This window comes from Lithobates pipiens, unplaced genomic scaffold, assembly GCF_037356315.1.
Source record: "Lithobates pipiens isolate NorthernLeopardFrog02 unplaced genomic scaffold, aLitPip1_a1.2 Scaffold_13, whole genome shotgun sequence".
NCBI lineage: Eukaryota > Metazoa > Chordata > Amphibia > Anura > Ranidae > Lithobates > Lithobates pipiens.
The window spans coordinates 370,068,262-370,083,536 of NW_027507718.1; the positions used below are offsets into that span (position 1 = coordinate 370,068,262).

Below are 15,275 nucleotides of genomic sequence, written 5' to 3' on the forward strand. Positions count from 1 at the left end.
CACCCAACGAATAAAATTCAAATTACAAACAATAATTTACAAAGTTATCCATAACTCTGCCCCCAGCTACATCACTAACCTAGTCCCAAAATACCAACCAAGACACCCTCTTCGGTCATCCCAAGACCTCCTGCTCTCTAGCGCCCATGTCACCTCCTCCCATGCTCGCCTCCAGGATTTCTCCAGAGCTTCTCCCATCCTTTGGAACTCCCTACCCCAATCTGTCCAACTGTCCCCTAATCTATCCATCTTTAGGTGATCCCTGAAAACCCTTCTCTTCAAAGAAGCCTATCCTGCTTCTAACACTGTTCTACTTCCTCCATCAATGCATCTTCCCTTCTGTATCAATTAACCCTTCCTTTTTAGATTGTAAGTTCTAACGAGCAGGCCCCTCTGATTCCTCTTGTACCAAATTGTAATGTAGCTGTAATGTCTGCCCTCATGTTGTAAAGTGCTGCGCAAACTGTTGGTGCTATATAAAACCTGTATAATAATATTGTTAGCACTGATCACTGTATGAGTGTCACTGGTCCCCAAAAAGTGTCAAAAGTGTCAGTTAGTGTGAGGATGTCCACCACAATATCGCAGTCCTGCTATAGGTCGCTGATCGCCATCATTGCCAGTAAAAAATAAATAAATAAAAATATCCCATAGTTTGTAGACGCTCTAACTTTTGTGCAAACCAATCAATATACGCTTATTGGGATTTTTTTTACCAAAAATATGTAGCAGAATACATATTGATCTAAATTTATGAAGAAATTTGATTTTTTACATTTTTTATTTGATGTGTTTTATAGCAGACAGTAAAAAATATTGTTTTTTTTTGTTTTGTTTTTATCAATTGTTGAAGAAATTACACTTTGCTGCAATGTAAAGTAGTGAGCGCACAGCTTGTATATCAGTGTAAATTTGCTGTCCCCTCAAAATAACTCAACACACAGCCATTAATGTCTAAACCTCTGGCAACAAAAGTGAGTACACCCCTAAGTGAAAATGTCCAAATTGTGCCCAATTAGCCATTTTTCCTCCCCATGTCATGTGACTCGTTAGTGTTACAAGGTCTCAGGTGTGATTGGGGAGCAGGTGTGTTAAATTTGATGTTATCACGTTCAGTCTTTCATACTGGTCACTGGAAGTTCAACATGGCACCTCATGGCAAAGAACTCTCTGAGGATCTGAAAAAAAGAATTGTTGCTCTATATAAAGATGGCCTAGGCTATAAGAAGACTGCCAAGACCCCAAAACTGAGCTGCAGCACGGTGGCCAAGATCATATAGTGGTTTAACAAGACAGGTTCCGCTTACAACAGGCCTCGCCGTGATCAACCAAAGAAGTTGAGTGCACATGCTCAGCGTCATATTTAGAGGTTGTCTTTGGGAAATAGACATATGAGTGCTGCCAGCATTGCTGCAGAGATTGAAGGGGTGGGGAGTCAGCCTGTCAATGCTCAGACCATATGCCACACACTGCATCAAATCGGTCTGCATGGCTCTTGTCCCAGAAGGAAGCTTCTTCTAAAGATGATGCACAAGAAAGCCCGCAGTTTGCTGAAGACAAGCAGACTAGGGACATGGATTACTGGAACCATTTCCGGGGGCTGATGAGACCAAGATAAACCTATTTGGTTCAGATGGTGTCAAGCATGTGTGGCAGCAACCAGGGGAGGAGTACACCCTGCCTGACATGTGTCCTGTGTGCCAACCTCCCCACCCTGCCTGCCATGTGTCCTGTGTGCCAACATCACCACCCTGCCTGTCATGTCTCCTGTGTGCCAACCTCACCACCCTGCCTGATGTGTCCCATGTGCCAACCTCACTGCCCTGCCTGCCATGTCTCCTGTGTGCCAACCTCACCACCCTGCCTGACATGTTCTGTGTGCCAGCCTCACCACCCTGCCTGCCATGTGTCCTGTGTGACAACCTCAACACCCTGTCTGACGTGTCCTGTGTGCCAAACTCACCACCCTGCCTGCCATGTGTCCTTTGTGCCTACCTCACCACCCTGCCTGCCATGTATCCTGTGTGAGGGCCCTCTGTGTGCTCCTCTACATGGGGGACAATTCTGTGTGCTCCTCTACATGGAGCACTCCTCCCGTGTACTCCCCTACATGGGGGACTCCTCTGTGTGCTCCTCTATATACGGGACTCCTCTGTGTGCTCCCCTTACATGACTGACTCCTTCTGTGTGCTCCTCTACATGCTGGACTCCTCTGTGTGCCCCTATACATGGGCTACTCCACTGTGTGCTCCCCCTACATGACTGACTCCTTTGTGTGCTCCCCAGGGGCGGACTGACAACTCATGGTGCCCCCGGCAATAGGAGATTATGGGGCCCCTGGGCAATAGGAGATTATGGGGCCCCCAGGCAATACATTATGGGGACACACAGTATACACACACAGACACACAATATACACTCGCAGAATACACATACAAACACTGAAAAGGTACTGGAGAGGCGGGGCAGCTATAATCTTGGTATTTTTTTTTAAAACACAGATTTTTACATACTGTCCCTGGTTTTATTGAGGCTGGCAACCCAGATGGGTCCCCTTAGTGGCATGGGACCCTCGGGCAGCGTCCGAGTGCCCGAATGGTCAGTCTGCCCCTAGTGCTCCCCCTACATGTCTGCATACTCTGCTGACCTCCTGTATCATTTCAGCAGTCTCTGAACACCTCCTGTATCCTGTGTGCATCTTCTGTCCCCTATGTAGGGGAGCACAGTTGCAGTGGCAACCTGAGAAGCTCTGGTGAACTCCATGCCAAAGAGGGTTAAGGCAGTGCTGGGAAATAATGGTGGCCACACAAAATATTGACAATTTGGGCCCAATTTGGGCATTTTCACTTAGGGGTGTACTCACTTTTGTTGCCAGCGGTTTAGACATTAACCACTTGCTGACCGAACCATAGCCGATAGAAGGCTACAGCGCAGTCGACTTATTCTGGGAGAACGTCCAGCGCGCCCCCTGAAAAATCCGTGACCGCCGGGTCCGGAAGACCTGGCGCATCACAGATCAAGGTAAATGGCCGCTGGTAGCAAACCAAACAAACCGGCGCCATATCATGACGCCGGTTCCTCCCTCCCCTCTCTGTACCGATCTGTACAGTGAGAGGGGAGAGGGGGAGAGATTGTTTGCAGCAGTGCTGTGGGCTGGATCTGTAGTGCCAACAGAGATGCTCAGTGCTCATACTCTGCAATAATCTGCATTACTCTGCCCATACTCTGCCAATAATCTGCAAAACTCTGCCAATACTCTGCAGTACTCTGCCCATACTCTGCAATACTCTGCCAATAATCTGCAGTACTCTGCCAATAATCTGCAAAACTCTGCAGTACAGTGCCAATACTCTGCAGTACTCTGCCCATACTCGGCCAATAATCTGCAGTACTCTGCCCATAGTCTGCCAATAATCTGCAAAACTCTGCCAATACTCTGCAGTACTCTGCAAGACTCTACCAATACTCTGCAGTACCCTGCCCATAATCTGCAGTACTCTGCAATACTCTGCCCATACTCTGTCAGTACTCTGCTAACTAAACATTAAGATAATTTTTAGTCTTTTTGGATTTATAGTGCAAAAAATAAAAAACCCAGAGGTGATTAAATACCAACAAAAGCTCTATTTGTGTGAAAAAAGGACAAACATTTCATATGGGTACAGTGTTGCATGACTGAGTGATTGTCATTCAAAGTGTGAGAGCACCGAAAGCTGAAAATTGGTCCGGTTAGGAAGGGGGGTTTAACTGCCCAGTGGTTAATGGCTGTGTGTTAAATTATTTTGAGGGCACAGCAAATTTACACTGTTATATAAGCTGTACACTCACTACTTTACATTGTAGCAAAGTGTAATTTCTTCAGTGTTGTCGCATGAAAAGATAGAATAAAATATTTACAAACATGTGAGGGGTGTACTCACTTTTGTGAGGCAGTGGCGTATCGCAAAAAATGGCCTGGTCACGAAGTGGGGTAAATCTTCTGGATGTCAAGTGGTTATAAAAAAAAGAAGTATGGCATGCTGCATTATTCTGCACCGTAAAAATGTGTAAATGCAGTTTAGTAGAGAAAATAAATTGAAATAAGTGGAAAGAAAAACAATCTGAAACACGCAGGGAAGGCAGACGTTGTGGTGTAATGATCACTATTGTGTAGTATGGGTTGTGTGTGCCTTTTAGTGACTCTGACTTGTCCCTTTCCCAGCTACTGTACAGAACGAATCACACACACACACAGGGATCTGTGATCCTGCAGACAGCCATGTAAACAATGTCCTCCCATCTGTGCCAAGTCTGCACTCCGCACAAGTTTGTTATTCAGTGTTGTGCTATATTGCAGAGTTTGGAGGGGAGTGGCAGTAGGCGGGGCCAGCGGTGATGGGGGCGGGCCAGGCGAAGCTTGCAATGAATGTAATGCTGTGAAGCTGTGAGCCTGGCAGTGTACACACTCTTCTCTCATAGACACATGCCAGGCAGCTGGGTGTATGTCTGCACCATACTACACATCGCCCGACAAGCTGCATCCACACACCATGATGAACGGCTTCCCCTCCGAGGACATAGCTCGGGATAGCGGGGGAGAGGTCACCTCCCCGACAGCTGCCATCCCCGCCGGGGCTCTGGGTCCTCTCAACGGGCAACTGTGCTGTCTGCGGGACGAGGGGGAGCGCTGCACCCGGCCTGCGGGCAATGCCAGCTTCAGCAAGAGGATCCAGAAGAGCATCTCCCAGAAGAAAGTCAAGATCGACCTGGACAAGACGGTAAGTGGCCATCGGTCGCTCAGACCCCTGCCATGGCATGCTGACACACTGCTATTGTGTAGTTCGGGCTGCAGAGGAGGCCAGTGTGTGATCGGGGACAACAACAAACTAGACAAGTCATCCGCATTGCATGACTGATGAGATCAACACAATCATCACACTGCACTACACAAGCATCACTCTGCACTACACACATTGCACTACACAATAATCACTCTGCACTACACACTGCACAACACAATCATCACTCTGCACTACACAATCATCACTCTGCACTACACACATTACACTACACAATGATCACTCTGTACTACACACACTGCACATCACAATCATAACATTGCACAACATAATCATCACTCTGCACTACACACACTGCACAACACAATCATCACTCTGTACTACACACACTCTGCACAAGACAATGATCACTCTGTACTACACAATGGTCACTCTGCACTACACACACTGCATAACACAATTATCACTGCACTACACACACTGCACAGCACAATGATCACTCTGCACTACACACACACACACACACTGCACAACACAATGATCACTCTGCACTACACAAGGCACACACACACACAACACAATGATCACTCTGCACTCACAACACAAGGCATACACAACACAATGATCATTCTGCACTACACAAGGCGCACACACACCGATCACACACACTGCACTACACAATGATCAGTCTGCACTACACAAGGCCACACTGCACAACACAATGACCACTCTGCACTACACAAGCCAGCCACACAATACACTACACAACACAGTGATCACTCTGCACAACACAATGATCACTCTGCAATACACAGGGCACATTGCAAAACACAGTGTTCACTCTGCACTACACAGAGCACACACCAAACACGAACAGTACAGCACGATGCACACTCTGCACTACATCAGACACACACCGATCCCACTCTGCACTACATTACACACACTGCACAACACAGGGCACAAACCAATCACACACACTTTGCACATGATCTACACACTGCACAACACAATGCATACTCTGCACTCTACATCAGACACACCGATCATACACTGTACACGCGATCTACACACTGCACAGCACTACCCACACACCGATCACAATGCATTACAGCAGACACACACCGCACACACTTTACACATGGTCTACACATTGCACACACAATGCAATGCCTGGATCACACACACAGCTGCTTCCTGTCATGTGAAACTTCATGCAATGGCTGTGTGCAGCGTGCTCAGTGCTGTGTCTGCTATCACTGCGATGTAAACAATCGGCATGGAGTTTCCCTTTGTGTGGATGTCGGTGATACGTGGCGGTTCCCGGGAGGAGGAGGGGGGATCGGGTGTACAGTGTGTGGCGGGGAAGGACTTTGCTTTTGTTCTGCTGCCTGAAATCAGTCAAGTGGCAGGTTGTTGTTGCCTGTTAGAGACAGAACAAGTGTCAGCCATGGAGGGGACATTTCCTGCACCGTCCACACTGAGAGCAAGGACAATGCATGACATGTGTAGGACCTGTGTGTTGTGTGCACATATCCACTGCATGCAGCACAACACCGCCTCTGTATACATGTCTCCTCCACCACCAGAAGGGACTTGTACTGTATACATGTCTCCTCACTACTACAGGGACTTGTACTGTATACATGTCTCCTCACTACTACAGGGACTTGTACTGTATACATGTCTCCTCACTACTACAGGGACTTGTACTGTATACATGTCTCCTCACTACTACAGGGACTTGTACTGTATACATGTCTCCTCACTACTACAGGGACTTGTACTGTATACATGTCTCCTTCAATACTACAGGGACTTGTACTGTATACATGTCTCCTCACTACTACAGGGACTTGTACTGTATACATGTCTCCTCACTACTACAGGGACTTGTACTGTATACATGTCTCCTCACTACTACAGGGACTTGTACTTTATACATGTCTCCTCACTACTACAGGGACTTGTACTGTATACATGTCTCCTCACTACTACATGGACTTGTACTGTATACATGTCTCCTCACTACTACAGGGACTTGTACTGTATACATGTCTCCTCACTACTACAGGGACTTGTACTGTATACATGTCTCCTCACTACTACAGGGACTTGTACTGTATACATGTCTCCTCACTACTACAGGGACTTGTACTGTATACACGTCTCCTCACTACTACAGGGACTTGTACTGTATACACGTCTCCTCACTACTACAGGGACTTGTACTGTATACACGTCTCCTCACTACTACAGGGACTTGTACTGTATACACGTCTCCTCACTACTACAGGGACTTGTACTGTATACACGTCTCCTCACTACTACAGGGACTTGTACTGTATACACGTCTCCTCACTACTACAGGGACTTGTACTGTATACACGTCTCCTCACTACTACAGGGACTTGTACTGTATACATGTCTCCTCCACCACTACTGAGGCTTGTACTGTATACACTTCTCCTCCACCACTACTGAGGCTTGTACTTTATACACTTCTCCTCCACCACTACTGAGGCTTGTACTGTATACACTTCTCCTCCACCACTACTGAGGCTTGTACTGTATACACTTCTCCTCCACCACTACTGAGGCTTGTACTGTATACACTTCTCCTCCACCACTACTGAGGCTTGTACTGTATACACGTCTCCTCCACCACTACTGAGGCTTGTACTGTATACACGTCTCCTCCACCACTACTGAGGCTTGTACTGTATACACGTCTCCTCCACCACTACTGAGGCTTGTACTGTATACACGTCTCCTCCACCACTACTGAGGCTTGTACTGTATACACGTCTCCTCCACCACTACTGAGGCTTGTACTGTATACACGTCTCCTCCACCACTACTGAGGCTTGTACTGTATACATGTCTCCTCCACCACTACTGAGGCTTGTACTGTATACACGTCTCCTCCACCACCACAGGGACTTGTACTGTATGCACGTCTCCTCCACCACCACAGGGGCTTGTACTGTATACACGTCTCCTCCACCACCACAGGGACTTGTACTGTATGCATGTCTCCTCCACCACCACTGAGGCTTGTACTGCATGCATGTCTCCTCCACCACCACAGGGACTTGTACTGTATACATGTCTCCTCACTACTACAGGGACTTGTACTGTATACACGTCTCCTCACTACTACAGGGACTTGTACTGTATACACGTCTCCTCACTACTACAGGGACTTGTACTGTATACACGTCTCCTCCACCACTACTGAGGCTTGTACTGTATACACGTCTCCTCCACCACTACTGAGGCTTGTACTGTATACACGTCTCCTCCACCACTACTGAGGCTTGTACTGTATACACGTCTCCTCCACCACTACTGAGGCTTGTACTGTATACACGTCTCCTCCACCACTACTGAGGCTTGTACTGTATACACGTCTCCTCCACCACTACTGAGGCTTGTACTGTATACACGTCTCCTCCACCACCACAGGGACTTGTACTGTATACACGTCTCCTCCACCACCACAGGGACTTGTACTGTATGCATGTCTCCTCCACCACCACAGGGACTTGTACTGTATGCATGTCTCCTCCACCACCACTGAGGCTTGTACTGCATGCATGTCTCCTCCACCACCACTGAGGCTTGTACTGCATGCATGTCTCCTCCACCACCACTGAGGCTTGTACTGTATGCATGTCTCCTCCATCACCACAGGGACTTGTACTGTATGCATGTCTCCTCCATCACCACAGGGACTTGTACTGTATGCATGTCCCCTCCACCACCACAGGGACTTGTACTGTATGCATGTCTCCTCCATCACCACTAAGGCTTGTACTGTATGCATGTCTCCTCCACCACCACAGGGGCTTGTACTGTATGCATGTCTCCTCCACCACCACTGAGGCTTGTACTGTATGCATGTCTCCTCCACCACCACAGGGGCTTGTACTGTATGCATGTCTCCTCCACCACCACTGGGGCTTGTACTGTATGCATGTCTCCTCCACCACCACTGGGGCTTGTACTGTATGCATGTCTCCTACACCACCACTGGGGCTTGTACTGTATGCATGTCTCCTCCACAACCACTGGGGCTTGTACTGTATGCATGTCTCCTCCACCACCACTGAGGCTTGTACTGTATGCATGTCTCCTCCACCACCACTGAGGCTTGTACTGTATGCATGTCTCCTCCACCACCACTGAGGCTTGTACTGTATGCATGTCTCCTCCACCACCACTGAGGCTTGTACTGTATGCATGTCTCCTCCACCACCACTGAGGCTTGTACTGTATGCATGTCTCCTCCACCACCACTGAGGCTTGTACTGTATGCATGTCTCCTCCACCACCACTGAGGCTTGTACTGTATGCATGTCTCCTCCACCACCACTGAGGCTTGCACTGTATGCATGTCTCCTCCACCACCACTGAGGCTTGCACTGTATGCATGTCTCCTCCACCACCACAGGGACTTGTACTGTATGCATGTCTCCACCACCACTGAGGCTTGTACTGTATGCATGTCTCCTCCACCACCAAAGGGACTTCTACTGTATGCACGTCTCCTCCACTACTACGGGGACTTTTGTTCCCTTTGCAAATGCTTGTGGAGATGGCTTGCAGCAAGTGTGTGCTGTAGCAGCTGTCAGCTGGAAACTGGTATCAACATATGTCAAAGCATATATTACCAGCACACCATGGATCTTCAGAATAGCACCCAAATGCCTGATGAAGGGGTCCTGAGTGGCCCCAGAACACCACATTTTACTGCTGTGATATGATCACTTTTTTAAACTTTTGAACACTGTATACATGGCTCTTCCACCAGTACTGAGACTGGGTTATCCTCTGTGTACAGGACTCCTCCACCAATACATGGACTTGGGTGTCCTCTGTGTATTACCAAGTAAATTATTTCTGTTGCTTGTGGTATGATGAAAATATACTGGGATGGTTTTTACTATATTGTTTGTCTGTCTCTTTTCAATAAAAATCATTGGAAAATAAATTATTTCTGTTGTAAATGCTCCTGGAGATGGTTTGGGCAAGTGGGTGCTGTAGCAGCTGTCAGCTGGAAACCGGTACTCGGTAGCCCCAGCATACCAGGGATCTTTAGAAAAGCATCCAAATACCTGATGAAGGGGTCCTGCATGGCCACAAAACATCATTTTACTTCACTTTTTTCCAAAATGTTGAAGATTCATGGTGTGCTGGCAATATATGCGGTAACTCTGTGTACAAGGCTCTTCCATCAGTAAAGGGACTGGATTTCTGCTGTATACATGGCTCCTCCACCAGTACTGAGACTGGGTTGTCCTTTGTGCACACCAGGACTGGGGTTTCTGCTCAGTCTGGAGGAAGTTGAATGTGTAGCATGAGAAATTACACACACTGGGGTGTCCTCTGTGTACATAGTGACTCCACCAGTACTGGGATTTCTTCTGTATCAATGGCTTTTCCACGAAGTACAAGGACTGAGGTGTCCTCTGTGCACGTGGCTTATACACCAATATAAAGACTGTGGTTCCCTCAGTGTGCATGGCTCCTCCACAAGTACAAGGACTTGAGTGTCCTCTGTGCGCAGCTCATCCACCAGTACAAGGACTGTAGTATCCTATGTGTACGTGACCCTTTTATACATAGCTCTCCTACCAGGACTGGCGTGTCCTCTGTGTACGTGGCTTGTACACCAATATAAGGCCTGGGGTGCCCTCTTTATACATTACTCCTCTACTTGTATAACAACTGGGTTGTCCTCTGTGTATGTGGATTCATCACCAGTATAAGCCCAGGGTTCTCTTCTGTGTACATGGCTCCTCATCCAATACAAGGACTGGGTTGTCCTCTCTGTATATGGTTCACACACCAGTACTGTACAAGGACTGGGTTGTCCTCTCTGTATATGGCTCACACCAGTACTGTACAAGGACTGGGTTGTCCTCTCTGTATATGGCTCACACCAGTACTGTACAAGTACTGGGTTGTCCTTTCTGTATATGGCTCACACCAGTACTGTACAAGGATTGGGTTGGCCTCTCTGTATATGGCTCACACACCAGTACCGTACAAGGACTGGGTTGGCCTCTCTGTATATGGCTCACACACCAGTGCTGTACAAGGACTGGGTTGGCCTCTCTGTATATGGCTCACACACCAGTACTGTACAAGGACTGGGTTTGCCTCTCTGTATATGGTTCACACACCAGTACTGTACAAGGACTGGGTTGTCCTCTCTGTATATGGTTCACACACCAGTACTGTACAAGGACTGGGTTGTCCTTTCTGTATATGGCTCACACACCAGTACTGTACAAGGACTGGGTTGTCCTCTCTGTATATGGTTCACACACCAGTACTGTACAAGGACTGGGTTGTCCTTTCTGTATATGGCTCACACACCAGTACTGTACAAGGACTGGGTTGTCCTTTCTGTATATGGCTCACACACCAGTACTGTACAAGGACTGGGTTGTCCTCTCTGTATATGGCTCACACACCAGTACTGTACAAGGACTGGGCTGTCCTCTCTGTATATGGCTCACACACCAGTACTGTACAAGGACTGGGCTGTCCTCTCTGTATATGGTTCACACACCAGTACTGTACAAGGACGGAGTTTTGCTCTGTATGTGGCTCATACACCAGTACAAGCATTGGGTTGTCCTCTCTGCATATGGCTCATATCCCAGTACAAGCGCTGGTTTGTCCTCTCTGAATATGGCTTGTGCACCAATACAAGGACTGGTTGTCCTTTCTCTGTATATTGCTCGTACACCAGTACTTGCACTGAGGTTTCTGCTCAGTCTGAAGGAAATTGCATGTGGAGCATGAGAAAGGGAAGTTGTTTTGTCTGGTCTGCCAAGCCTGGATTATTTAGAGATCACACACAGTTTACCCATTCTCCAGATGGGATTTTCATTGTTTTATCAGCTCACGCTCTATTCCTTAGGCTTCTGGAATGCAGTTGTCCAGCTAGTGTATAAATAGTAATACTGTGGCGCTAAAGTCAACAGAATATATTCAATATTCAATGAAGTCCATAATTAAGTCCAAACAGTGACTTGACAATCCAAAATTCATAAGATGTGCAAAATAAACATGTGTAAATGAAGTATATTTCTTTAATCCTAAATTCAAAGAAGGTGCTTGTGTAATCCAAAATATAAACATGTTATTGATAGTAGATGTGAAAAAGTCCAGGGCAGAAACAAACCTCAATTCTTAAAGCATCTAGTCACGCTTGCTTCCACCACCTGCAATTCACCAATAGTGTGCCCCAGCCTCTCACCTCAGATGAAGACCCCAGTGGGTCTAGTAGAGCTTCTGGTAGTAATGATCCTTACTGGCGATTTCACCTCCACTTTTCTCTTATAATGCACCAGACCAGGCAAAGGTAAAGCAGTGGTTTGGGATATAAATAAACAGTGTTCTCTCACTGTGCACAATACCGAAAGTGGCGTCACCTGGCTCCTCCCGATGCGTTGCGTCACTAATCACGTGACTTTATCAAGGGCTTGCTAAAGTCTCATGATTAGTGACTCAACGTGTTGGGAGGAGCTGGGTGATGCCACTTCTGGTTGTGCCGATACTGGAAGTCCTTGATTTTATCGATGTTCCAATTTTCCAATTTGATATGTAAGTTTGCTGCTTTGAATACATTTTTATATATGGATTTACTGCACTATAGAGATCTCCTTTATCTTATATGAGTCTTGAGTGGAGGAGATTAACGAGGACGTATTGTGCACAGTGGGTGAACACTGTTTATTTATATCGGGAACCACTGCTTTACCTTTGCCTGGTCTGGTGTCTTTGTTGAAACTGCCAATTACTACCATAAGTGCTACAAGACCTGCTGGGCTCTTCATTTGAGGTGAGAGGCTGCGGCACATTATTGGTGGATAGCGGATGATGGAAGCAAGCGTGACTACACGTTTTAAGAATTGTTTGTTTCTGCACTGGACTTTTTCACATTTGTCAATTTAATTTTATATTTTGGATTACACAAGCACCTTTTTTTGAATATAGGCTTAAAGAAATATACCTAATTTGCACATGCTTATTTTGCACATTTTATGAATTTTGGATTAAGTCACAGTTTGGACTTAATTATGGACTTCATTGAATATTGAATGAATATATTCTGTTCACTTTAGCACTTTACTTGGGTGAGCGCCACATTATTACTATTTATATACTTTGTTTGTGGGGACACTTTTTTCAATATTAGCTGGCACTCTTTGATTCTTTTTTTATTTTATATTTTTAATTTTTTTTTATTTTTTGGTTTGCGCATTTGTGTGTGTGTTTGTTTTTTTTTTTTTTTTATCACATGTCCAGCTAGTGTGTGGTGTGCTTTTTTTTTTATTTTATTTTTTTTGAAATTTATTTATTTTTTTTTTTTTTTTTATTATATACAGTATGTATATGCACACACCTTGTGTATCCAAATAGTCCTGAAGACAAGGACAGCTTTGATACATGTTTTTTTTTAGGATACAAATATGCTAGTAATGTAATAAAAAAACACATACAGGGATACCTTTTTTCTAACAGTTCATGAGATGGTGATATGCAATGTTTCTGTATTTTTTTTTTCAAATGTTTTCCACTGATGTTTTTAATTACCAAATATTTTAAAATGATTTTACGTATGGTTTAGTATTTGCTAAACATTAAATGTACTTTTCTGATGTATTATGACAGGGAAGAATTCCCCCAGCACCTGGCAGAAGGTTCATTTAGCAGTAGCTGAGAAAGTCTCCAGTACGAGCTATCAGATGTTAGATCTCAGCAGTGTAGGCAGTACAGCCTGGAAGTTGTTTGATGATTAGTGCCCGGGGTTATTATTACTGGGGTTGTCACCTGGCGGGTAGACACCAGACTAGTTGCCAATATTATTATTAGGAAAGAGATCATAAAGCCAGTGTTTTTCCCTAGAAAAGGTGGCAATCTTTTGTTATTACACTCCATCTCTCTTACACTTTAATGAAATATAGGCCTGTACATGCACATGCCATATAAATCGTTATGAAGTAGAGCTGCACGATTCATTATTGAAGAATCAGATCGCGATTCTTCCCCTCTTCACAATCTTAACCAATCATTTTCCAGATTTTATGCAAAATTCTCTGCTTACAGCTGTCTAAAAAATAAATAATCCAGGCAGCCTGCCAAGTTTATGAGACATTGCTTATACAGAGATAAAGAGCTACATTGTAACACTTAGGTTAGGTTTTCACTATTGCGACCTGAAAGTCACGTAATTTTGCGACAATATTCGATATTATTTTTCCCCGCAAATTTGATGCGACTTGAAACAATGCCTGTGTATCCTTGAGGTCTATGGACCTCAAGCCCCATAAAAGTGGGGACTAAAGTAGCACAGGGATTATTTTGAAGTTGCTGTGACTTTAAGTCGCAGATATGAGCGGTACTCATTGGACATCATGGGATACAACTTGTCATGCGACTTTACATTCCCAAGTCACATGACTAGTTGTACTAGTGGAAACTGAGTGGAAGTGGATGTAAACCCGAATTATTATTCTTTTTTTTTTTTTATGTCATAATGAATATACGATTTCCTATCATTTGAGCCCAGTCTTGCCACAAAGAGTTAATCCAGCTCTGAGCAATCCTCTTTTATTGTTCAGTGAGATAAATCTTGACAAACAGAAAAACTTTGTCAAATCCTCCCCCTTGCTGTGAGTGACAGGTGATTTACATACCTCCTGCACTAGCCTAAGAGACATGCATTATTTTTTAATTCCCTCCCACTCCTTTCTTCTGCTGCTCTGCCAGGTTTGGATGTTCCACACCTCAGCATGATTTGGCATGCTGAACTCATGTGGGGACTTTCCTATATTTCACTGGATGTTAGAGATCATAGCAGAAGTTCAGCGTAAGAAATAAACAGGAGAAAATGCATATTGATAAGGGGAGTGTAGAGGTGGGCGGGGAGTCTACTGACATCACAACTCCACCCACCGAGCTCCAGACAACAGACCCGCCCACAGAATCTGCAGTTTTTCGGGTCTCATAACAGACAGAGGGGAGACATTTGACAGGTAAAGATACATGCAGGAGGCATGATGTATATCCTTCTATATAACCCCTATGGCAGTAGTTTAGAAAGGATGACATTGGGTTTACATCAACTTTAAGCCCCCCGTACATACTATTAGATTTTCTGCAGATTTTTGTCTTCAGATTTACCAAAATCATGTAGTGCAAAGGGCCCGCCTGGTTGCATACAAATTGAAATTCTTAAGGTTTGACCTCATTATATGGGTTTGGAAAATCTGAAGACACAAATCTAGAGAAAATCTGATAGTGTGTATGGGGTCTAAGTCCTTAGATCCAATGAATGAACTTTGGTCTGTAACCACTTAAAGACTAAACCTTTTTCTGACACTTGTTGGTTTAAATCAGTATTTTTGCTAGAAAATTACTTAGAAGCCCCCCCCCCCCCCAAAAAAAAATATAATAAATAAATAAAATAAATAC

General features: G+C 45.3%; 1 protein-coding gene across 1 annotated transcript in view; it reads left to right on the forward strand.

The window, feature by feature from the left end:
• Positions 1–4,393: 4,393 nt before the first annotated feature.
• Positions 4,394–15,275, forward strand: part of SAP30 (Sin3A associated protein 30) — a 40,325-nt gene continuing 29,443 nt past the window's right edge. Inside the window, exon 1 of the mRNA XM_077477213.1 lies at positions 4,394–4,757. Coding sequence (XP_077333339.1) covers positions 4,482–4,757 — 276 coding nt within the window. The 5' untranslated portion in view covers positions 4,394–4,481. The remainder of the gene's footprint in view (positions 4,758–15,275) is intronic.